At 33.3% G+C, this 24,285-nt stretch overlaps 1 protein-coding gene across 20 annotated transcripts in view; it reads right to left on the bottom strand.

Moving 5' to 3' along the window:
* RIMS2 (regulating synaptic membrane exocytosis 2) overlaps positions 1-24,285 on the bottom strand; it is a gene marked incomplete at both ends in the record, with an annotated part of 602,684 nt that overhangs the window by 495,047 nt on the left and 83,352 nt on the right. For 5 of the 20 annotated variants that reach the window (XM_081266168.1, XM_081266157.1, XM_081266187.1 and 2 more), the window contains 2 exons: positions 13,928-14,014; positions 14,414-14,446. The exons of the other annotated variants lie outside the window; for them this stretch is intronic. In XM_081266168.1, coding sequence (XP_081122294.1) covers positions 13,928-14,014; positions 14,414-14,446 — 120 coding nt within the window. The remainder of the gene's footprint in view (positions 1-13,927; positions 14,015-14,413; positions 14,447-24,285) is intronic. 20 annotated transcript variants of the gene reach the window in all.

Below are 24,285 nucleotides of genomic sequence, written 5' to 3'. Positions count from 1 at the left end.
CATTTTTAAGAGAAAAAAGTTAAAGGACCCACACTGCCTGATTTCAAGATTTATACAAGCTATAATCATCTAGTCAACATGGAGCTAGCAAATGATAAAGACAGGTACCAACAGAAAACAATAGAGAGTCCAGAAATAACCAAATATTTAAGTGAGAATTAATTTTTTTACACAGGTACCAAAGTAATTCAATGGAGAAATAGTCTTTTAAGCAATAGGAAACTCATGTGTAAAAACAGTGTTTGAAAAATCCATGTGTAAAAAACAAGTAAAATATGAATTATCAACTCACACTTCATAGTTTAAAGACTAAAAATGTATTACAGAACTAAATATAATGACTGAAACTATAAAACTTCTAGGAAAGCACAAAGATAAAAATCTTTTTGATCTTGGGTTTAAACAAAGACTTCTTAGATAGGTTAGGCAAGGATTTGAATGTAAAACTATGGACCAGAAAGAAGTTACCAATGGTGCTGGAACCCAGTCCTTAAGAATTCATGGCATAACAGAAAAATAAAATAAAAACTCCTGGACTGTAAAAAAAAAAAAATGGTTTTCTTAATTGAAGGGGAAAAAAAAACATGCAGTGGGCCAAATTTGGCTTGTGTGTCATAGTTTGCCCACATGATATGATTTCACATAGATGACATTCTGTACAAGACAAATCAGATCAATGGCTTCTAGGGAGTATAGTAAGGAGATTAATGACAAATGGCACAAAGAACTTTTAGGGGTGAAGGAAATATTTCTTTCCTTGATTATGATGGCATATCTATAACTGTATATGTTTGCCAAAACTTACCTTAAAGTGGAGAATGTTACTATAAATAAACTATACCTCAAAAAAAATCTCACTTAAAAAAAAAGCTTCAGAGTGCTAACCTAAAGTCAGCCAATAAATTAAAAATAGAACTCCAGGGGCTGGGGATGTGGCTCAAGTGGTAGCACGCTGGCCTGGCATGCGTGCGGCCCGGGTTCGATCCTCAGCACCACATACAAACGAAGATGTTGTGTCCGCCAAAAACTAAAAAATAAATATTAAAAATTCTCTTTCTCTCTCTCTCTCCCCTCTCTCACTCTATCTTTAAAAAAAAAATAGAACTCCAATAAATTAAAAATAGAAGTCCTTTTATCTACTTAATTACAAAAGCATATTTCTTTTTTCCAACTACTGTCAATGAAAACTGTGCCTGTTTTAATGTACTATTTTTCCATGATGATCTCCCACTAGGTTAAATGAATATTTGTTAACAAGAGTCACTATTGGAGGCAGAAGCCCACGAAACATGAACCAGAATGGGCATAATTTTAAGTTAACAATGAACGACCTCTGCATCCACACTTCTCCCACAGAAGAATCATCTTGCTGTGCATGAAAATTATATTTATTCATTAGGGATTTTGTATATTTGAAAATTATATTTGTACATTTCTACACTATACATTTCCACTGCATCCTTGTGGATATACTTGGTGTCTCTCAGATATCTCTTAGTAAATGGTTGAGCACTATTTGGGGGAACAAGGCAGAAAAAGGTAAATTAAAAAGAACAACACTTTGTTTCTGTTCTAAAAGCACTGGAGTGCCAGTCAAGTCACCAAAGCATACTGTAACAAAAAACCAAAAGTCCAGTTAAGTGAATTGTGCCTCAGTGACTGTTCTTCAAGAGAAGTGGAAGTACCATTTTACACATGTAGAAAAGGCCAGTCAAATTAGTAGCATAGCTAGTGATTATGTATGCCAATGTGCTAGATTAAAACAACTTAAAACCCTATTAAGTTGTGCAATATTATTAAGCTGCAGAATGGGATCAAATTTTCCCAGTTGCAGGAAGAAAAGAGATTGGGAAACTGCAATACAGATAGCACCTGAATACAATAGTTTGAGGTAACAGACTTTTGGAGAGATTTTACATATTCATCCAAAAGAAAAATCATATGAGAACCTTCATGTAGTGATGTGCCACATAATGATACTTTAATCAAGGATAGACTGCATACACAGTGGTGGGGACATAAGATTATAATACTGCCTAAGGTATATAATAGACAATACCTTTTTGCTTTGTGTAAATGCACTCTATGGTTTTTGCATAACAATGAGATCACCTACCAACACATTTTTTACAATGTATCCTCATTGTTAAATGACACATGATTGTACTGAGGCACATCCACATCTTTTTTTTATTGGTTGTTCACAACATTACAAAGCTCTTGACATATCATATTTCATACATTAGATTGAAGTGGATTATGAACTCCCAATTTTACCCCAAATGCAGATTGCAGAATCATGTCGGTTACACATCCACAATTTTACATAATGCCCTATTAGTAATTGTTGTATTCTGCTACCTTTCCTATCCCCTACTATCCCCCCTCCCCTTCCCTCACATCTTCTCTCTCTACCCCATCTACTGTAATTCATTTCTCTCCTTGTTTATTTTCCCATTCCCCTCACAACCTCTTATATGTAATCTTGTATAGCAATGAGGGTCTCCCTTAATTTCCATGCAATTTCCCTTTTCTCTCCCTTTCCCTCCCATCTCATGTCTCTGTTTAATGTTAATCTTTTCTTCCTGCTCTTCCTCCCTGCTCTGTTCATAGTTGCTCTCATTATATCAAAGAAGACATTTGGTATTTGTTTTTTTAGGGATTGGCTAGCTTCACTAAGCATAATCTGCTCTAGTGCCATCCATTTCCCTGCAAATTCCATGATTTTGTCATTTTTAGTGCTGCGTAATATTCCATGGTGTATAAATGCCACATTTTTTTTATCCATTCATCTATTGAAGGGCCTCTGGGTTGGTTCCACAGTCTAGCTATTGTGAATTGTGCTGCTATGAACATCGATGTGGCAGTATCCCTGTAGCATGCTCTTTTAAGGTCTTCAGGGAATAGTCCGAGAAGGGCAATAGCAGGGTCAAATGGTAGTTCCATTCCCAGCTTTCCCAGGAATCTCCATACTGCTTTCCAAATTAGCCGCACCAATTTGCAGTCCCATCTTTAACCTCAATTTCTGCACTACTTCTTTTGCCTCCTTTTTTAAAACCATCCTGTCTTTCGATCTTTAAACTCACATAGTGCATCCTCTTCACAGTCTACATTTTATGCATGCTCTTGCCTCTGCCTAGAATAAATTACTGTGCACATATCACTCACTCCTGCCCCCAGGCCCACCTTACTCTGTCTTATGTTAAACTTCAGACATCCAGAATAGAATTGATCATAATCTTGGTAGCACGGATCCATAGCCTGGTTCTATTGTAGTTAACAGTATTGCATTGTGCATTCACGTATTTCAACTATAGCTAACATATATCTTGTATCAGGGAGATAGGTATTTTTAGTATTATTATTCCCATTATTATTCATTATTCTACAAGTTATCTGGTTCCTGATCACATAGCTGATAAGTGGCAAAGTCAAATTCAAATTCAGTGTTAATACAGTCTTTGCTCTTCTCCACTATAGGTTTTCCATCTAGTTCATTCAATAATGGCTGCATAATCATGTTTTATTGTACAAATCATATTTTATTCAACCATTTCTTTATGTTAGCCCTTCAAAAGTCATTATAATATTTCTATCATGACATATTTGTAAACTCATAAATATTTCTTTGGGGTATATATACAAGACTATAATGCACATACTCAAGTTCACTAAATACTTCTAAACTGCTCTCCCAAATAGCTTAATCCACTTAGCATACCTGCAACCAGGATATGAAGGTTTCAGTTTCTACTTGTCCTTGTGATTATTGTACAACGTCATAAATTTTTTCAGCTTTAATATATGTTAACTGATGCCCCCTTTTGCAGCTCATATTTTTTTTTTACTTTTAATGACATTCAGTCATTTGGACTGCCACTCCTATGAATCGCTTATTCATATCCTTTACCCAATACTTTGTATTGAGTTTCCATATTTTTCTTTCTGATTTGCAGGAGTATCCTATATATCCTATATGTTAATCTTTTATAAACTCTTTCAACATAGCAGATTATCTTCTCCCAGTCTGCCAACTGTTCATCTTTGTTAACAGAAATCTTCAATTTTGAGATAGTCAACACATCAATTTCTCCCTTTATCATTTGTGACATCAGTACTAGCTATTTAAAAAAAAAAGTACTAATTTACCCCTAAGTTAGTCACAAATAATTCTATAGCTTCTTCTAATAGCTTTATAATTTTGCCTCTCACTAAGCTTTTAATCGATCTGAAGTTTACTTTTATGCATGATGTGATGCAGGGATTTAATTTCACTCTTCTCTATATAGAGATTCTATTTTCCCAGCATCATTTATTTAAATAATTCAACCTTTCTTGCACTGAATCGTGATATCTCTATCGTATACTAAGTTCCTGCATGAAGATAGCTCCATTTTGTGGATTGTGCATTCTATTTCATAGACATTTGTGTTTGTTCCAACTCAAAACAACACTCACCACAACCAAACTCAAAATACAATGAAAGCTCCAAAAGATCTTAAGAAAAAGTTGAATGTATAACTTTCCAGTAATGTAGCTCAGAAGATTTTGCAGATCTCTGGTGTAGATAAAAGAGACAAAGATGTGTCCATATATTTAATCTAAAACTTTTATTTACAAAGAAACATTAAGACATATACAATGATATATAAATTTATTTAGAAGTACTGCTTTTTCAGCTTTCTTACCTCATAAAGCTTTCTTAACCTAATTTTTCATTATATCTTCTATATTAATGTCTCCATCACCACCAGAGCAACTCACTGAATTTCATATTTTCCAAACCAAATGTTCTGTAATTATCACTCACTTATGAATCCTGTGAGATAATGAAATATTTTAAAATCATGTTTACTGTTGTTCCTGCAAACTGTATCCCCAAGCACACAATTTTGTTATCCACGGGTGTACTTTCATGATCTCCACAAGCTAAATGCATTGTATTTGTTTGTTGGAATTTCAAACACTTGCCATTATGAGATCATACCCTGCAACTTTCTAGGCTATTTCTTTTCAGAAAAGAAATTGAGCACTACTCAATCGATAGATTTATAGGATTCCAAAAAGAGCAAATTCTCACCAAGTGGAATGGCACATACCTATAATCCCAGCAATTCAGGAGGCTAAGGCAGGAGGATCACAAGTTCAAGGCCAGCCTTGGCAACGTAGGGAGGCCCTAAACAACTTTGTGAGACCATATCTCAAAATAAAAAATAAAAAGGACTAGAAATGCAGCTCAGTGGTAAAGAGTCCCTGAGTTAAAAACCCAGTACTAAAAAATAAATAAATAAACAAATAATTTTTTTTAAAAAAGCTACTTCTTTATATTAGAGGGATGACTTCAGAGGAATAAAATCCAAATATCTCAAGACATATAATACTTTGGCTTTATAATTTGTTGTGATACATCTCATAAAATATGTCTCTCTCTTTGTTCTTCTTTGTAGAAACTTTTACTATATATAAATCTTTTTTCTTCCATATGCATATTATAATATTTTATCTAACTTCCTTGAAAAACAAAGTAAGATTTTTATTGAAAGTACAACATATTCATAGACTACTCAATGAGTCCATTGGTAGATCTGTATTTCAATTTAATGTGCTTCCTTTGTAATTGCATCTATTTACCTTTTATATTTTAAGAAGGCATCTATAGGCTTCACAGGAATGTCAAAGGAATCCATAGAAAAACAGATTAAGGACCTCTGCAAGGTATTTCCATATTCTATATATAGTTTCAGAAAAAAAGAAAAAGCTGGTTTCCCAACAATTTCATAAAACTGCATAACTATAACACTTTCTACTTTTCACTCCCATACTCTTCATTATTCTCATTGTACTTCAGTATGACCTCCTTGGGAAGATACTCCTTACCATCTCTGATTAGGTCAAATCCCTCCATTAAATATTTTCAAAGCATCATTGTATACTGCATTCATCAGAGCTAAACTTTTTCATGTATGTGACTACCCAATTATGTCTAACTCTGTAATTAGAAAATATAATTCATTAAGATTACTTTGTGTTTCTTTTCCCAATTTTATCCTAGTGACTAGTTTAATACAGGGCCCATAGCCAAAGTCTCAATAAATATCTACTAAGTGTTGGAATTAATGATGAATAATGTATTGTGTGTACTATTTAATAGGTAAAACTATAAAATTGAATATTATTCAGTTCCTGTCATCAGTAAAATAAGATAGATATGGACATGTATAAATATTAGACAATTATAACACAAGTCAATTGAAACATACATTGAATAAATATATAAGAAAAACTGCACTAGAGCACAAAGAAAAGAGGCATTAATTGAGAATGTCATCAGCATAACTTAATAAAGGAGGGAAAATTTTTAGTTTTTCCATATCTTGTCCTTGAAGGATAGGCAAAATTTTGATAGGCATCAAATGAGTAATAAATTTTAGCTTCAAGTATTTCATATGCAAGCATAAATGCAGATAAAAATTCAGGAAACTAAACATATTCTCATTTGGAATAAGATATGCATAAGGGAAAAAGGAAAATACAATAGAAGAAGGTAGAAAGGCAGCTTGGGGAAGAAATTCCATGTCAAAGATTATTTCCCATATTATCTGATATCTGACTTAGTTTTTTTACATTATAAGTTAGAGAAATTAGTAATGTATCACTGAGAAATATTACAAAACTATCCCAAATAAATCAGAAGTTTCATTGCTTTTAGAACAACAATACATCTCAAAAAATATTTTTGTAGTATTGTACAAAACAAATAACCACATTAAAACGTTACATAAATCATTAGTTCTCTTTAATACATATCTTTGAATAAATGGCTTTGCTTCCCTGTTTTATTATGTCATCATAATTAATATCCAAAAGGCAATGAAGCTGAGGTAAATTTCATCTTAAAAGAAATAGACAATCACTAGATAGTTAATCTTTGGAACTGAAATTATTATTATTCCATTCACAATATGAAATAACACTGATGTTAGAGGTTGAGATTTTAAAAACTAAAAATACACTTGTAGTATATTATTGGAATTAGAGAATGATTCACCTTCAATATATAGATACCACTTCCTGACTCCAAGAGGAAATGGTATATCATCACTTCTCTGAAATTTGCTTCTTGAAGAAAATTGTTTAACAAACTCAATTCTAAATTTTTTAAAAGGTGATGATAAGTAGAAAATTTATTTTGAGTTCATTCTTATGATTTTACTTTCAACTGCTTTCTGCCTAATCAAAATAAAATACCTCCTTGAAGAAGACATTATGGAATAAAACACTTTTATGCACTGCTGCCTAGATAAAAGACCATGCACTCTTAATCTTTAAAAAAAATTATATATGTGTGTGTGTGTGTATATATATATATACACACACAGAGAGAGAGAGAGAGAGAGAGAGAGAGAGAGAGAGAAAGCATCACAGTGTTTACATGTTTTATAATTTGTGTGAACTTAATTACACTTCATCTCAGTTAATGGTTAGCTGTAAACCTTGCATTATTTCATGATACACACAGAGATGTCATTTCTCTGTGGTGTTCTGTTTGAAATCCCTTTTCTCTTTTTCTAGGCCAGATAAAGAGGCACCAAAACATCAAAAGGTAAGACATGATCAACAAATAATACATACAGCATTATCAGTTAAGAAACTGGGACTATAGAGACCCTAACATAGTAACTAGACTTAATATTTGAAAATATTTTTAATTAGCTGAAGTACTTTAGTTTCACGATTAACTATAAAATTCTCCTCCAAAGTAATTGGCAAACAATAATAATGACATCAGAATGTACATGGCATCACTACTAAGAACCAAAAAATTAGAAATAATCCCAAATATCTACCAATATAAAACAGATAAATAAAACTGTAGTATATTCAGATACTAGAATACCATACAGCAATGAGAACAAATGAAAAACAACTACATGCAATCATATAATAGAATCTCACAAATATTAGGCTACACAAAATAACAGACCAAATAGAACTACATTTTGTATAATTCCACTTGTGTAAATTTTAAATAAAAACAGGCAAAAATAATTATTCTACATAGAAAATAACATGCTAGATAGAAGTCAAAATGTAGGTTACTCTTAGGAAAAGAAGGTAGTACTCCTAGGAAAGAAGCATGAAGACATCCTAGAGGAGTAATAACATTTGGATTCTTGATCTTGGTGCTAATTTTCTGGTATATTCACTATACAACAATTCAATGAATTACAAACTTTTGGTTTATGTACTTTTCATTAAAAACATTATGTTTTCATAAAAACTGTACTTAGCAAGAAGCATTTTTCTTCTTTTAAATTTTTTTCTAAAAAGCATTTGTGAACAAGAAATCTGTCATTATTTGTTAATTTATTTTATGTTGCCTTGATCCACTAGGAATTTAAGGAGGTTCTAAGGTAACAGATGCAGTCAACTCTAGATTATTCAGATTGAAGTGTTGAAGTTGGAAACATCTATGTGCAGGAACTGCCTTCACCACTTCGTGACTCCATATCAGCTTCTTTGACTAATCAAGCACCAATAAGAAGTGCATAGCTTACATGAAAAACCTTTTTTGCATATTATCCTCAATCTTCAGAAAAGGTAGAAATAAGAAGTAGAATTCTAAAATTAAAATTAAATTGACAATATTCTCAAAAGCCCTTCAATTTCTATTGTGATTATTTTTCAAAACAATTAGATCAACCCTTCTAGGGATTCATCTGCTCTCAATCCTTATGAATTAATAACAGGTTTCCCCATGTATTTCAAATTTTCATCACTGACTCTAAACTCTGGTCTATTGCAAACTAATATAAGTATTACAGCAAAGGCAATCACTGTGATTCATTGTCTTATCATCAACAGATACAAGCAGTCTTTTTTAAAAACATCCTTAATAGCAACTCTCTATAACCTAAACTCTTCTGAAGAAATATGAAATAAAAATTGCCCTGGACTCTTGATAGGTCAGACTACAATAAGTCATGTAAACAATTAGCACTTCAATAAAAGCTTCAAAAGGTTGATTCTCAGATTCACATTTCACAACTAAAAAGAAACCTTTTCTCTGGGCTGTTGCAAATAAGTCCATCTAGAAACCCTAAAATGGAGTTTTCAGAATCCTCCAAAAGAACATGAACATGATCTTTGGAAGAAACAGCTAACCAATGACTCTTAGAAAAAGCCTCCACCCAAGAACAAAAGAGGATTGATTTTTTTGAAATCTCTGCTCCTCCTTTTTAAGATTCTTTGGTTAAGTGTTAATTTTTTTTACTATTGTACATCAGCATCTGTGTTGATTTTTTGTCCCTGTTACAAATATCTGAGAAAAACAACTTATAGGAGGAAAGACTTAGTTTGGCTCACAGTTTCAGTCCTTGCCAGCTGGCTCCATTGCTTTGGACCTGAGTAAGGCAGAACATCATAGCAAAAAGGTGTGGTGGAAGAAGGCTGCTCATACCATGGCAGCCAGGAAACAGAGAGACAGAGAGAGAGAGAGAGAGAAGGAGAAAGAGAGAAGTGCCGAGGACAAAAAACCCTTCCAGGGAATGCCCCAAGTACATACTTCCTCCAACCATGCCCCACCACCTAGTTTCCACTACCACCCAGTAGTCCTTTCAGCTATCAGTGGGTTAATCCACTGATAAGGTTGGTGCCTCCATAATCCAATCACTTCTCAAAGCCTCACCTCTGAACATGTTGAATTTGGGACCAAGTCCCCAACACATAAGACTTTGAGGAGCATTCCATATCCAAACCATAACATTGCACTTCTGGACCCCAAAGCCTCATGCCCATCTCACAATGCAAAATGCACTGAGTCTATCACCTAGAGTCCCAATAGTCTTAATGGTTCGAGCATTGCTCAAAAGTCCAAGTCCTTATTTCCTGAAGACCTTAAGAGAGCACACTACAGGGATACTGCCACATCGATGTTCATAGCAGCACAATTCACAATTGCTAGACTGTGGAATCAACCCAGATGCCCTTCAATAGATGAATGGATAAAAAAAATGTGGCATTTATATACCATGGAATATTACGCAGCACTAAAAAATGACAAAATCACGGAATTTGCAGGGAAATGGATGGCACTAGAGCAGATTATGCTTAGTGAAGCTAGCCAATCCCTAAAAAACAAATACCAAATGTCTTCTTTGATATAATGAGAGCAACTAAGAGCAGAACAGGGAGGCTGAGCAGGAAGAAAAGATTAGCATTAAACAGAGACATGAGGCGGGAGGGAAAGGGAGAAAAAAAAGGGAAATCACATGGAAATGGAGGGAGACCCTCATTGTTATACAAAATTACATATAATAGTTTACGAGGGGAATGGGATAACAAACATGGAGGGAAATGAATTTCAATAGATGGGGTAGAGAGAGAAGATGGGAGGGAAGGGGAGGGGGGATATTAGAGGATAGGAAAGGTAGCAGAATACAACAGTCACTAATATGGCAGTATGTAAAAATGTGATGTGTAACCGATGTGATTCTGCAATCTGTATTTGGGGTAAAAATGGTAGTTCATAACCCAATTGATTCTAATCTATGAAATATGATTTGTCATGAGCTTTGTAATGTTGTGAACATCCAATAAAAAAAAAAAAAAGTCCAAGTCCAAAGTCTCCAGAGACTCAAGGCAAACTCTTAGCTGTGAGCCCCTATGAAAAAAAAAATCAAAAAACAAGTTACATATTTTCAACATAAAATGGCACATTCCAAAAAAAAGGGGGGAATAGGAGAATGGAAAGAAAGGAGAGGATCAGATCAAAATGAAAACCCAGCAGGGCAAACATTAAATCCACATTCAGCATCCAGGGGACATGGTGGCAAGATGTGGGCCCCAATGGATTGGTACAGGACCTGCCCAACGGCCTTGCTAGTTGCAGCCCACAAGGCCTCTCTCTTGGCTAGCTATGCTCTCTACCTTCAGCTTTCCTCAGTAGATGTTCCACATTCCTATTTCTTACTTCTTGATGTCTCCATTGCAACTTTGGCTTCACTCTCACACCTTCATGAATTGCCCTCTCAGGGGCTGCCTGTAAGAATTCTGACCCTGACACAAATTACCTGGCCTGCCAGGCCTTTCTTTAACATCCTGGTGGAAACCTCCATGACCTTATAACTCCTGCAAAACAACCATGTGGATGACACCAAGGTCTGCTGCCAGCAGAGCAGTAATGCAGCCCACTTATACCACTGCTGCAGTGGCTTCTGAGTGCCTGGACAGGTGAGCACAGTGAAACAAATACTGGGGAGAAAACTGCCTAGGTGGTCACATCTAAGCAGGGTGCCCCAGCATACTTTTCTCAAAGCAAAGTCTTTCAAATGAGTTTTCAATTTTATATCCTTTAGCCTGAGATGGATAATATCTTGCTGATTCCTGAGATGCCTTCAAGATATCTTTCCTATTATCTAGGTACAAAACACTTCCTTTCTCTTTCCCTCCCTCTCCCCAATCCACCGGCCTTGCCTTTTTTCTTTTTCTTTCTTTCTTTTTTTTTTTTTTTTTTTTGAGGCAGGGTCTCACCAAGTTGCCCAAACTGATCTCAAACTTGTAATATTCCTGCCTATGTCTCAAGTTGCTAGAATTACAGGCATGTGCTACCATGCCCAGCTTCCTTTCTCTTTAATGGCATAACTTCTTCAGCAACTACACCTTCCTTAGCCCCAATTTTATACTCCTTTTTCTGAAACTGAAAGGTTTTTCAATCTTTCTGCTCTGCTTTTTGCTGCTGATTATGGTCATAAACTTGGCTAAAAGCCACCAGCAATACCAAGGCCAGTGCTTTAACGTTGTACTGTCTTGAAATTTCATCCACCAGATTAACTAATCCATCACCTTTAAATTTAGCCTCATACAAAGGACATGGACAAAATGTAGGCCAGTTCTTTGCCAGAATGTAATATGTGTGGCCTCTAGTCCAATTGCCAATTATCCTCATTCCCATCTGAAATTTCATATGAACAGTCTTTACTATCTACATTCCTGTTGGCATTCTGATCTTCTAAACTCACATCAGAATGATGTATTAAGCTCTACTTGCAATATTCTAAGTTTTCTCTGTCCTGCATTTCCAAACTTTTCCAAACTCCTCTCACAAACCAGTTCCAAAGGTTTCTGAACCACAGATCAGGTGTATTCACAACAATGACCCCACTTCTCATACTAATTTTCCATATTAGTTATCTTTCCATCAGTGTGACAAATACCTGAGAAAAATTACTTTGAGGAGAAAAGATTGATTTTGGGCTCACGATTTCAGAGGTTTCAGTCCACAGTTAGCTGGTTCCATTGCTTTGGGCCTGAGGTGAGGCAGAACATCATGATAGAAGGATATAATGGAAGAAAGCTGCTCAACTCATGGCAACCAGGAAGCAGAGAGGGAGGAAAAGACCAGGAACAAGAAAAATCTTTGCAGGGAATGGTCTCAGTGACCAACTTATTCCAACTAGGACCCACTGCCTACAGTATCCACCACCTCTTAGTAGTCCATTCAACTATGAATGGATTAATTCTCTGATAAGGTCAGAGCCCTCAAGATTCAAACACCTCCCAAAAGCCCCACCTCTGAAAACTGTTGCATTGGGGACTAAGCTTTCAACATGTGAGACTTTGGGGAACATTCCAGACCTAAGCCATAACAGCATCCCTAGTGATAAACCAAAATTTTCTTAGTATGCTTTCATATATTTTCACCATAATTGCTCTTAATCTTCTGTAGTTTTTCTTTGGCACCAAAGAGAAGGCAAAAATCTACCTGTAATCCCACTGATAAAAATAATTATACCTTGAAACACTGCAAATGGCAAATTCCCTTCCCGAGGACACTTCTTTATTTGAATTATCTTCATGTTATTAACCCTAACCTTTCATCCTTAAAAAATTAGACTTTGATCCTAATCATTAAAGCATTTTAGTAGAACCAACAATGCCAACAGTGGGAACTAATTTTAGAGTTATTCTTGTTGCAAAAGGTATTTCTCAGGCAAATCTCAACTTTGGGCATTATGAAATTTTCACCTAAGGAAATAAATGAGAATCAAATATAAGCTAACTATAGTGGATATTACTACTGCTCATTATATAAGAGGTTGCCTGTATTCCTGAGAACGTGGGAAGACATTCTAGACTTCCTTGCACTTAGTTAAGAGCATTATGACAAGTCTGGGTCAATAGGGTATAAGCAAAAATGACCTGTTACTTTTCTCTTACACAATTTTGGAATAAGTGTGAATTGTGAACAACTTTTTAAAGAATTTTTTAAGTTTAAAAGAAGTAGAATTAACATGTTTTTAATGTTTCAGGACAATGTGAGAATAAATTACTATGTTTCTCAAATTATACTTTATAGCCCAAAACTGTTCAATGAAACAAGATTCAGTGGTCAAAAAGTTTACTATGTAGCATATGTCCTAATATACTTGAAGCATATTTGGGATTTCAGAATTATTAGAATAAAGAAACCTGCTTAACTTTTTAAAAATAACCTTTCCAAAACTATTTGACCAAAGATTGAATTTAGAAGTTAGTACCTCTCTAATGTCCTCTAGAACGTCTGTTGAAAACAGCACATTCTGTAATACACTGCGTTACTGGAGAAAGATATTTTACTGGACAAATATGGTTTTACGTTATTTACACTAAAATTGGAAAAAAAATCTCTTCCTTTTATATATATATTATATATGTGTGTATACATATACATTTATATATGTATATATGTGTGTGTATGTGTGTTGTGTGTGTATATATTTTTTTTTCCCAAGGAATAATTTAAAAAGAAACATCAAAAATCTACCCTAACAATCTTCCTATATATGGGCACACTATTCTTATTCCAAGGGCAGTATTTTAATAAATACTTATAAATATGTTATACTATCAAAGATAATATTTAGTCTATATAGATCAGCTTACTTACGTCTGGGGTTCCTTTTCATTTTGTTGTTTTTGCTGGGGCTGAAGAACGTTATTTACCAGTTCAGTGATCCCACTAAAGGGAAACCACCTGTTTAAATAAGCAAATAATGTAACTGAATAACCAAATGATTAACAATGTAGATTAGATGTTTTCTTATCCATAATAATAAAAATACACAGGCACAAAAGCTACAGCCAATGGAAATGTGAGCTCCAAGTATCATCCAGGCAGTCAGAATATAGGGAAATCAAGTTTGAACACTTAACCAGTCCACAAGCAGGCAGCAAAAAACTACATCCAGTCACTATGTGGATGAAGTAAGAAGGTGCAGGCACCCCTCTTACAAGCCAGAGAGTCAGAAAGCAGAAGACACACTAGCTGCAGCCTATCCAGTATTAGTGTAAGCTAATACCATCAAAGGTGCAGGAAGCAGAATGTGGCAGAATTACAGAAGTCAAGTCTACTGCACTCAATACATTTACTTACTGTGTCGGTTGTGGTTTGTATTCTTCTTTGACCCTAAAAAAATAAGTTTGCACAACTGAGTGCACTGTACTAGGAAGAAATTTCTCTCTACAAATTTGTGCTCATATATAATGGACATGAAAAATTAGGGTTGTTACATATAAAAACTTAGTGTTTCACTGTCTATTGGAATTACACATTTCAATCAATTTTATACAAAAAAAGAGAAGTTAAATCATTGATTCTTATATTAAAATTCTAATACTATTTTAAAAGAATGATTTAGTCCTACAGTTTTCTGCATATATTTATTGCCACTGAAGCTTTTAAAATGATACTTTTGGGGCAACATATTAAACAAATGTATATTAAGTTACCTGAAAATAGACTTCCTTTTTTGCTTTCTAAATTTATTCTTTAATAAGTTTAAATAAAGACATAAATCTTTTAATTAAAATAGAATTTTATGAATGAATTTTTAAAAGCCTTACAAATGGATTTTTTAATGCTTAAACAAATAAATAAAAAAGAATTGGGGAAATACGAATCCAGTCTCTTTAATTAAAGTAGCTCCTAAAAGTATATTAAATTTAAAATATTTGTAAGTTAAATTATTCACAAATACCATAATAAAAATAAATTTAAATAAATACTATATAAATAACTATAATCAAATCAAGTGCTTTGTTTTCAGTCCTATAAGGTTCAACAGTCTTATCTAAAACCATATACAGAAAGAAATCCTGCTAATTCTTAGATAAGAATTAATTTTTATATTGCCAAATCTATGAAATCACAGAAACTGATCCATAAGTAGGCATTAAAATCATTATGTATATGATATGAACAGACACACCCAACTAAAAAACAAAACAAAACAAAACAAAATCTCACCTCATGTGATACCCTTAAATGAGTCAATCTTGGCATTAGTGTTATTCACTCCTTGTTGTATGCTTTTATTAAGGTTAAATTAGTCCTTCTGCAGACCAACTAGTGTATATACTATTTTCACAATATTCAGGAAATGGAAGGCTAACTAGACCAATATAGAACACTGGATAGCAAAACAAAATATGACTGGATATTTAAAAGGTGAAGAAGCATTATGCACAAGGTAGTGAAGACTTCTGAAATCTGGCTTCCAATAATTTGCCTAGAACTGGTCATGAGAAGTACATGACTCAACAATTGTTTATTAGCTTTTACTTTCTTAAAGACTAAGAATTGATAACTAAATCTGGTCACTAACTAGGACTTTCATTAATTAGTAAGTTATAGCAATAAGGTAAATTAAATTTACTCTTAAGATCAAATTTCTTTTCTTTTACAGTATTTCTTTTTTTAATGATATAATCAATAAATAAAGAGTCATACCATTATATTATATATTTTTATGTACTGATGAATGAATATAATTGGTAACTATGTATCTCTGCATCAACCATAAAAGAATATCATGTATTCTCTGCAGAAACTTCAGAGTGAAAGTTATATCCTAGAGCTAAAATCACATAATTTATTATCTAAATATAGTCACATAATGAATTCATATTTAAAAGATTTATTTATCACCAAATAGCATAGAAGTAATCAAACACAAGAAAACCAAGACATCTAGGATTTCGTATTTCTTCAAAAATAAGGCAAAAATCTCTTTAGAATAAAACAACTCATAAATAAACAAAAAGATAAGGCAAAGAAAGACTACCATATTGGCTCATCAAAATATGTTAAAAACAAATATTGAATAAGTATGTAAATGCAAACATATTTCCTGAAGAAGTCCTTTGTGATAATATGCAAAAATTCATGTTGCTCTTAAATATGTGAAGAAATATTCAACATCTCCAGCAATCAGGGAAATGCAAACCAAAACTACACTAAGATTTCATCTCACTCTTGTCAGAATGGCAATGACCAAGAATATGAACAAAATAAATGCTGGCAGGTTGTAGGGAAAATGTACACTTGTACATTATTTGGGGGGCTGCAGACTACTACAATCCCTCTGGAAAGCAGTATGGAGATTCCTGAAAAGACTAGGGATGTTCGACCATATGACCCATGCCTTGGTATTTCCTCCAAAGATTTTAAATCTGCATATTACAGCAATATATCCATCTCAATGTTTATAGCAGCATAATTCACTATAGCTAAATTATGGAATCAACCCAGATGCCCAACAATAAATGAAAGGATTAAGAAACTGTGGTACACACACACACACACACAGACACACACACATACACACACACACACAATGGAGTTCTAATCAGCCATTAAAAAGGGATGAAATTGGGATAGGGATATAGCTCAGTTGGCAGAGTGCTTGCCTCCCATGTACAAGGTCCTGGGTTCAATCCCCAGCACCACCAAAAAAAAAAAAAAAGAATTAAATTATGGCATTTGCTGGTAAATGAATGGAGAATATCATGCTAAATGAAAAAAGCCAAACTCAAAAATCAAAAATCTCATATGCAGAAGCTAGAGCAAGATAGGGAAATATAAGATTTTTTAAAATCATGTTGCTCTTAATCAGTGATAAAAGTTTTTATCCTGAACACATTGATATTAATTTGGTTTCCAATTTAATTACTAAACCAGAAATCATTTCTGGGCTTTACAAAATACCTACATATTAAATATATAAATATTTGTATAATCTTCCCAAATAAAATACATATTATACATACTGCAGTATAGTTTATATATCTTTAAATATTATTGAATATAAATTATTCATATCCTTATTGCCAATATTTAGATAAAATCAAATCTGAAAGTATGCGGACATAAAAAAGAATTGATAATATGAAAAGGTAATTATTTCACATATTTCTCTGACAGAAAATTAACATTGACGATGACTCCTATGTTCTTGCATTCCAAAAAGTTTATGAGAAACTTCTAATTTCCAGTCCAACCAGTTAACAGCTTGGAAATTGTCATTCCCATTCTCACACTAAAAGAAAAAAAAAAAAAAAGGCTGAATAAACTGAAAATTAACAACTCTCCCTGGAGCCACTGAAGAGTTAAAGTCACAGGCCAAATGGCTGCCATAAAACCAGACAGACTGATAAGCAAACACAGAGCATTATAGCTTACCATGAGCAGAGGCCCAGTAGCAGAAACCAGTTTATCTGTATAAACACTTAACTATAATTGCTGAATTCTGCTTATAATTGCTGGATTCTGCTGAGGTGCATGTGGAAAATACAAAACAACAAGGGTTGCCTTGATTTATAATGACCCTCTCTTATAATGACCCTCTCTTATAATGACCCTCTCTTATAATGACCCCTCTCTGTAACTAATTCATTTCTATGAGGACTGTTATCAATCCCTCTAAACCACCTAATTAACCTCGTAAGGTCCTACCTCTAAACACTGTTAAACTGGAAAACAGATTTCAATATAATTTTCAAAAGGAATAAATCATATAATGCTGAAGAATTTACACCTCAGTTTATCCCACTCAAACTGCAAAAAAACTAGACAAAGGCAATTAGAAAAAACTTGAGAGAAAACACAACAATTGTTATATATAGAAAAATCCACTTTAAATATATATTTAAAAATAGACTAATAGTAAAGGGATGGAGAAAGATGTATATATTAACAGTAACAAGAAGAAATTAAATTATCTACATTCATTTCAAACAAAGCCAACTTCAGAGCAAGGAAAATAATCAAGGAAATGAAGGGCATTTCGTAATAATAAAGAGGTGAATTCCCCTAGAAGACATAGTAATCTTTACTTACATGTACCTAATAGCAAAGATTCAAAGTATAGTAGGCAAAACTTGATATACCCACAACAAGAAAAAGATGAATCCACTATAACAGTTAAACTCTTCCTACCTTTATCAGTTAAGTGTTATGTCCAGCTGGCAGAAAATTAGTGAAGATACAGTTGAACTAAACAGCACTATCAACAAAATGGATCTAATTAACATCCTATAATGCTTCAATAATAGCAAACACACATCCTTCTTAAGTTAACATGAAACAATCACCAAGACAGAACACTTGTGGAGGGGGCATAAAATACACTGTAATGAATTTAAAAGAATACAAATCACACAAAGTATGCTCTGTGTTAACAATGGAATTAAACTAGAAATCTATAACAAAACTACAGCATAAAATCCCAAAATATCTAGATATTAAACAACTTACTTCTATTTGATACATGTGTCAAAGAAGAAGTCTCAAATGCATTAAAAATATTTTGAACTAAATGAAAATGCAACCATCAAACTATGCAATATAGATAAAGCAGAGGTTAGAAACTTCTAGAATTCAATGTATATATTATAAAACATCTCTAAAATCAACAAATTAAGCTTCTTCCTCAGTAAACTATTAAAAGTACAATATAAAATAAACAGAAAAAAAATAATAAAAATGACAGATGAAATTTTAAAAGGAACTCAATAGACAAAGTCAGTAACACCAAAATCCACTTCTTTGAAAAGGCCAGTAAATTAACAAACGCTTAGCTAGGATAAACAAGACAAAAAACACAAATCACTAATATCAGAAATGAAAGAGTAGTTCATCAGTACTGATCTCATTAGAAAGATAATAAAAGTATTAGGAACAAATTCTATGCCACAAATTTGATAATATTGATGAAATAGACCACTTCCTTGAAAGATACAATCTACTGAAGCTCACACAGGAGAAATATATAAATCAAATAAGTGTACATCTCTTAAAGAAATTGAGTAAATAATTAATAACTTGCAAGATAGAAATAACTAGACTCAGATGGTTTCACTGCTGAGTTCAACAAAATATCAAAACATTTAAAAAGGAAATTCTAATAATTCTCTACAATCTCTTTCAGAAATGGAAGTGAGAATATACTTCCTAACTCATTCTATATTAGCATCACTCAAATACCAAAACCAAAGGTATTAAAAGAAATTAAAATTACAGACCAATATCTCTTACAGACTCCAACAATGAATAAAATCAATTGTACACCATGACTAAGTGGGATTTATCCCAAGTGTGCTGTTTCTGTAACTGAAAATCAGAGTAATCCACCACATCAATAGTCTAAGGAAGAAACATCAGGTGTAAAAAGGCATTTGCCAAAATTTAATACCCATTCACAATAAAAATAAAATTTAAAAGATTCTCAACAAAAAAAAAATAGGGCAAATGTCCTCAATCTTATTTAAAAAAAAAAAAAAAAGAAGAAGAAGAAGAAGAAGAACTTTCAACTAACATCACACTCAATGGTGAGAAACTAGAAGCTTTTCCCTACAGACGGATAACAATGCAAGGGTGTCCTATCTCTCTACTCTGATCCAGCATCATCTTGGAAGTCCTACTTAATGCAGTAAAGACAAAACCAGGAAATTAAAGAAACACAGAATAACAGGATGAAATAAACTGTCTTTGATAAACATCTATGATTTTCAATATGAAAAAATCCCCAATAATCAACAAAAATCTTCTGGAATTAAAAAGTACTTTTAGCAAGTTAATAAAGCCAATTGCTTTCCTATATACAAGCAATGAACATTGAAATTTGAAATTTAAAAGATATCACCATTTACATTAGCACCAAGAAAAAGAGTCACAAAATCTATATGAGGAAACTACATACCTCTATTTAAATCTTTGAGACAGGTATGTCATCATGTTCATGGACAAGAAGATTTAATATTTTTAAGATGTCATTTCTTACCAATTTGATCTAGAGAGTCAAGGCTATCCCAAACTCTCTGCAAGTTATTTTGTGGATATTGACAGCAATTTTAAAGTTTTGGGAGAAGGCAAAAGATCTAGAAATCTCATTTTCTAGGTATTAAATTAAACTTTTTTCACACAAAAATATGTATGTGAATATTCATAACAGCTTTATTCATAACCCCAAAAAACTAGAAATAACCAAGATACTGTTCAACAGGTAAATGAATAAACTATGATAAAGCCATATATTAGAATACTACTGGGAAATAAAAAGGAATGAACTACTGACTCGTGGACAACATGGCTGAATCATAAATATATTTTGCTAAGAGAAAAATGTGAAGAAACAAAAAATTATGTAATATTGGATTTGAAATATGAGATTCTGTAAAAGGCAGAACTCAGGGACAGAAAACAGATTTGTGATACCAGCATTCAATGGAAGGGAGAGTTACTGACTATAAAGAGGTTACACAAGGGAATTTTCAGGATGTTGGAACAGTTCTAATTTTGTGTTTCTGGATACCTGATCATGTATTTCTCAAAACCCACAAAACTATGCATCACAAAAAATAAATCTTATGTAAATTTTTAAAAAATCAAATAGGGGAACAGAGAAATCCTCAGATGCTATGCAGAATGTGACAAATTAATCTAACTGTATGAAAAAATATTTAATACAGCTTTCTTGACAGGGATTGGGGAAAAAGAATCTGCCCTAAAAACATTAAGAAAGAATATTTTCAACTAGATAATCATACCAAAGACCAAAAAAAACTATGTATAAACACTGTAGTCTGGTAAGTTTGTTTTAAAACTATACAGGCTACCAATTCTGAAACTGGTTTATAGGTATACTGTGGTTAAACAATAAGTAGATATATTATAAATAATGAAAGCCAGGATTCTCACTGTTTTGATTTGAATGTGAGGAATCCCTCAAAAAGCTCACATGTGAGTCAATGCAAGAAGGTTCAGAGGAGGAAATGATTGGATTGTAAGAGTCTTAACCTATTCAGTGAATTAATCCCCTGGTTGGGATTTATTGAGTGGTAATTGGAGTGGTAAGATGTGGCTACAGGAGGTAGGAATTGGGGCATGGCTTTGCGGTATATATTTGTATCTGACAAGTGAAGACCTCTCTCTCTGCTTGCTGATCAAAATATGAGCTGCTTCCCCCTGCCTCACTCTTCTTCCATGATGTTCAGGCTCACCTCCAGTCCCAAGGAATGGAGCCTGCTGACTATGGATTGAGACCTCTGAAACCATGAATTCTTAAATAAACTTTTCTCCTGTACAGTTGTTCTGGTCAGTCAGTGCAAAATAGCTGACTAAAATACTGTCAGAAACAGAAGTTAAAAATAAACTAAGGCAGATAGAATGAACTCTATCTGCAGCATTAAAGTTAGAGAAACCACTCTGAAATCATGTATATTTACATAATATAAAGGAAGATGACAGGTATTTACACAGATAGATATACAAAAATAAATATAGATATGTGTTAGTATACATACATGTATTTCCTTATTTTGTCCACTGACAGAACCTAGAATCTGACACCCCATTAGTGACAAGTATACCCAGCACAGAGATCTTCGTTTCTGAATACCATTTTCCAATCAAAGGAACTCAGAATACTTGAAGAAAGAGCTGATTATCCAGCTGGGTAGAAAAAAAAATGAAGATGAACCTAGATTATCTTGCAATGTCAAAAGGTAAGGAAGTGTTTGGCAAACAACAACAACAAAAAAAAAAAAAAAAAAAAAAAAAAAAACAAAAAAAAAAAGCATGTCAAAAAGGAACAGAAATAAACCTAAAAGAGCTCCTAATGGCCAAAACTGGGATAATTTGAGGCCAAAATAAATAACAGTATTGATTATAACCTCCCCTAAAAATAAATTCCCATGAATGCCTATAAATAACTAAACAAAGAAAGGACATATCTTCTTCACAGAATAATTCTGGATAATAAATGTAAAAGGTATGAAGAAAACAGGAATCACCATTGTAAAATCATAATAGTTGCTACAGCTAAGATTCAGTGATGAATGCTAGCATTAATGGGCAAAATTAATAGCCTCAAGCACTTCCCAAAAAATATTTATTAATTACTTGTTGGTTTTCATATATGTTCACAATGTCATTCACATCCTCTCTCCAGATGGTGGAGCATAATATCTCTCCTTTTAAATGGGAACTGTAATTACTGACTCACTTATAACCAACAGAGAATGGAAAGAGAAAAATTACAACATTATATCAAAGAAACCTGACATAGAGCACCCAACCACAAGAACAAAGTTAACCTTCTGATAGGAGAGAATACTACTATGACATTCCTAAAATTCCCTAACCCCAGTCTAATCATGATAAAACATCAAAATACACCTAAATTGAGGGATGTTATACAAAATACCTGATCAGAACTCTTAAAATATGTCAAAACTATGAAAACAAGAAAGGAGAAAAAGGCTACCACAAATTGAAAGAGACTAGTGAATCATGACAATTAAAGGGGAAAGGACTATTTTACGCTAAGACTACGATGGTCTACGACTTGAAAAGGAGAAAAACAAACTGGAAAATATGTACCAAGTGAGCAGAATTTTGAAACATACAATTTGTTTCAGTTATTAAATTATTTCTCAGCTACAAACCTACCCTTCTATATTTGCCTCTCTGACCTGGTGCCCCTCTGACCACATTTCTGCTTTGCCATCTGGCTCCAATTGGCTCCAGCGTGGAGTTTCCTAACCATTTTCTTAGGGAAAAACAAAAACAAAAAAAAACTTTTTAACATAAATGCTGTTAGAATTCCAAAGCATTCAGTTTGTATAAAATAGCTCAAAAATAGAACAGACTCAGGTGAACTTAAACCTAGATCCTACTCTTAGTTATGTCACTTGGTATTTATGTGCTCATCAGCAATTGCCTTTATTTCATTCTGTTTGTAATTAATAAAATTGTGATAATACCAAGTAAAGGATACTAAGTATTTTAAATAAGATGTGGAAGTGCACATATCTGTGTGTGAGGCACACAGTGGTTATACAATAAATGAGAACACCCTTTCCAAATCTGAACTTTCTTTTCATATCAAAACTCAAAAAAATTATTAATCCCTTTGAAATATTCTCCAGGGGAAGGAGATTAAAGGAGGAAAGAGCTATGGAAAAGAAATTTTCACTGCATACTTTTTGTAACTATAGAACTTTGTGAATACATTATGTATGTGAAAATACCTGAATAAGATCTAGATAAAAAAATAATAAAATAAATCCAATATTAGTAATCAAAAAAAGTGACACAATCTTAATAATGTTCTTTTTATTTTTTATTTATTCTTTCTAGATATAATATATATGACAGTACAGTGTATTTTGACATATTATACATACATAGAATAAATGCAACTTGTACCAATTTTAGGATCTCATTATTGTGGTTGTATATGATGTGGTGTTACATTGTCATGTATTCATATATAATGATATATGTAAAGATATGTCCCATTCATTCTACTATCTTTTCTGTTCCCATCCTGGCTCCCTTCCTTTCTTTCCCATTTGTCTAGTCCAATGAACTCATACATTGAATATAAGAAAATATCCCCCCCCCTTCCCTGTCATGGACTAGTATCCACAAATCAGAGAGACATTCTCCTTTGGGTTTGGGGAAATGGCTTATTTCACTTAGCATGATATTCTTCAGTTCAATCCATTTACCAGCAAATGCCATAATTTTATTCTTCTTTATGGCTGAGTAATATTCCATTGTGTATATATATACCACATTTTCTTTATTCATTCATCTGTTGTAGGGTACCTTGGTTGGTTCCATAGCTTGGCTATTGTGAACTGAGGTGCTATAAACATTGAAGTGGCTGTGTCACTGTAGTATTCTGATTTTAAGTCCTTTGGGTATATACCACAGAGTGGGATAACTGGAACAACTGGCGGTTCCAGTCCAAGTTTTCTAAGGAATCTCCATCTGCTTTCCAGAGTAGTTGCACCAATTTGCAGTCCCACCAGCAATGTATGAATGAACCTTTTCCCCCACATCTCCACCAACATTTATTGTTACTTGTATTCTTGCCATTCTGACTGGGATGAGATGGAATCTCAGTGTAGTTTTGATTTGCATTTCTCTAATAGTTTTAGATGTTGAACATTTTTTCA

The sequence above is a fragment of the Spermophilus citellus genome (genome assembly GCF_964194105.1).
Source record: "Spermophilus citellus genome assembly, chromosome: 14".
Classification (NCBI taxonomy): domain Eukaryota; kingdom Metazoa; phylum Chordata; class Mammalia; order Rodentia; family Sciuridae; genus Spermophilus; species Spermophilus citellus.
Note: the sequence above shows the minus strand (reverse complement) of the source record. Positions and strands in the feature narration are given on the sequence as shown.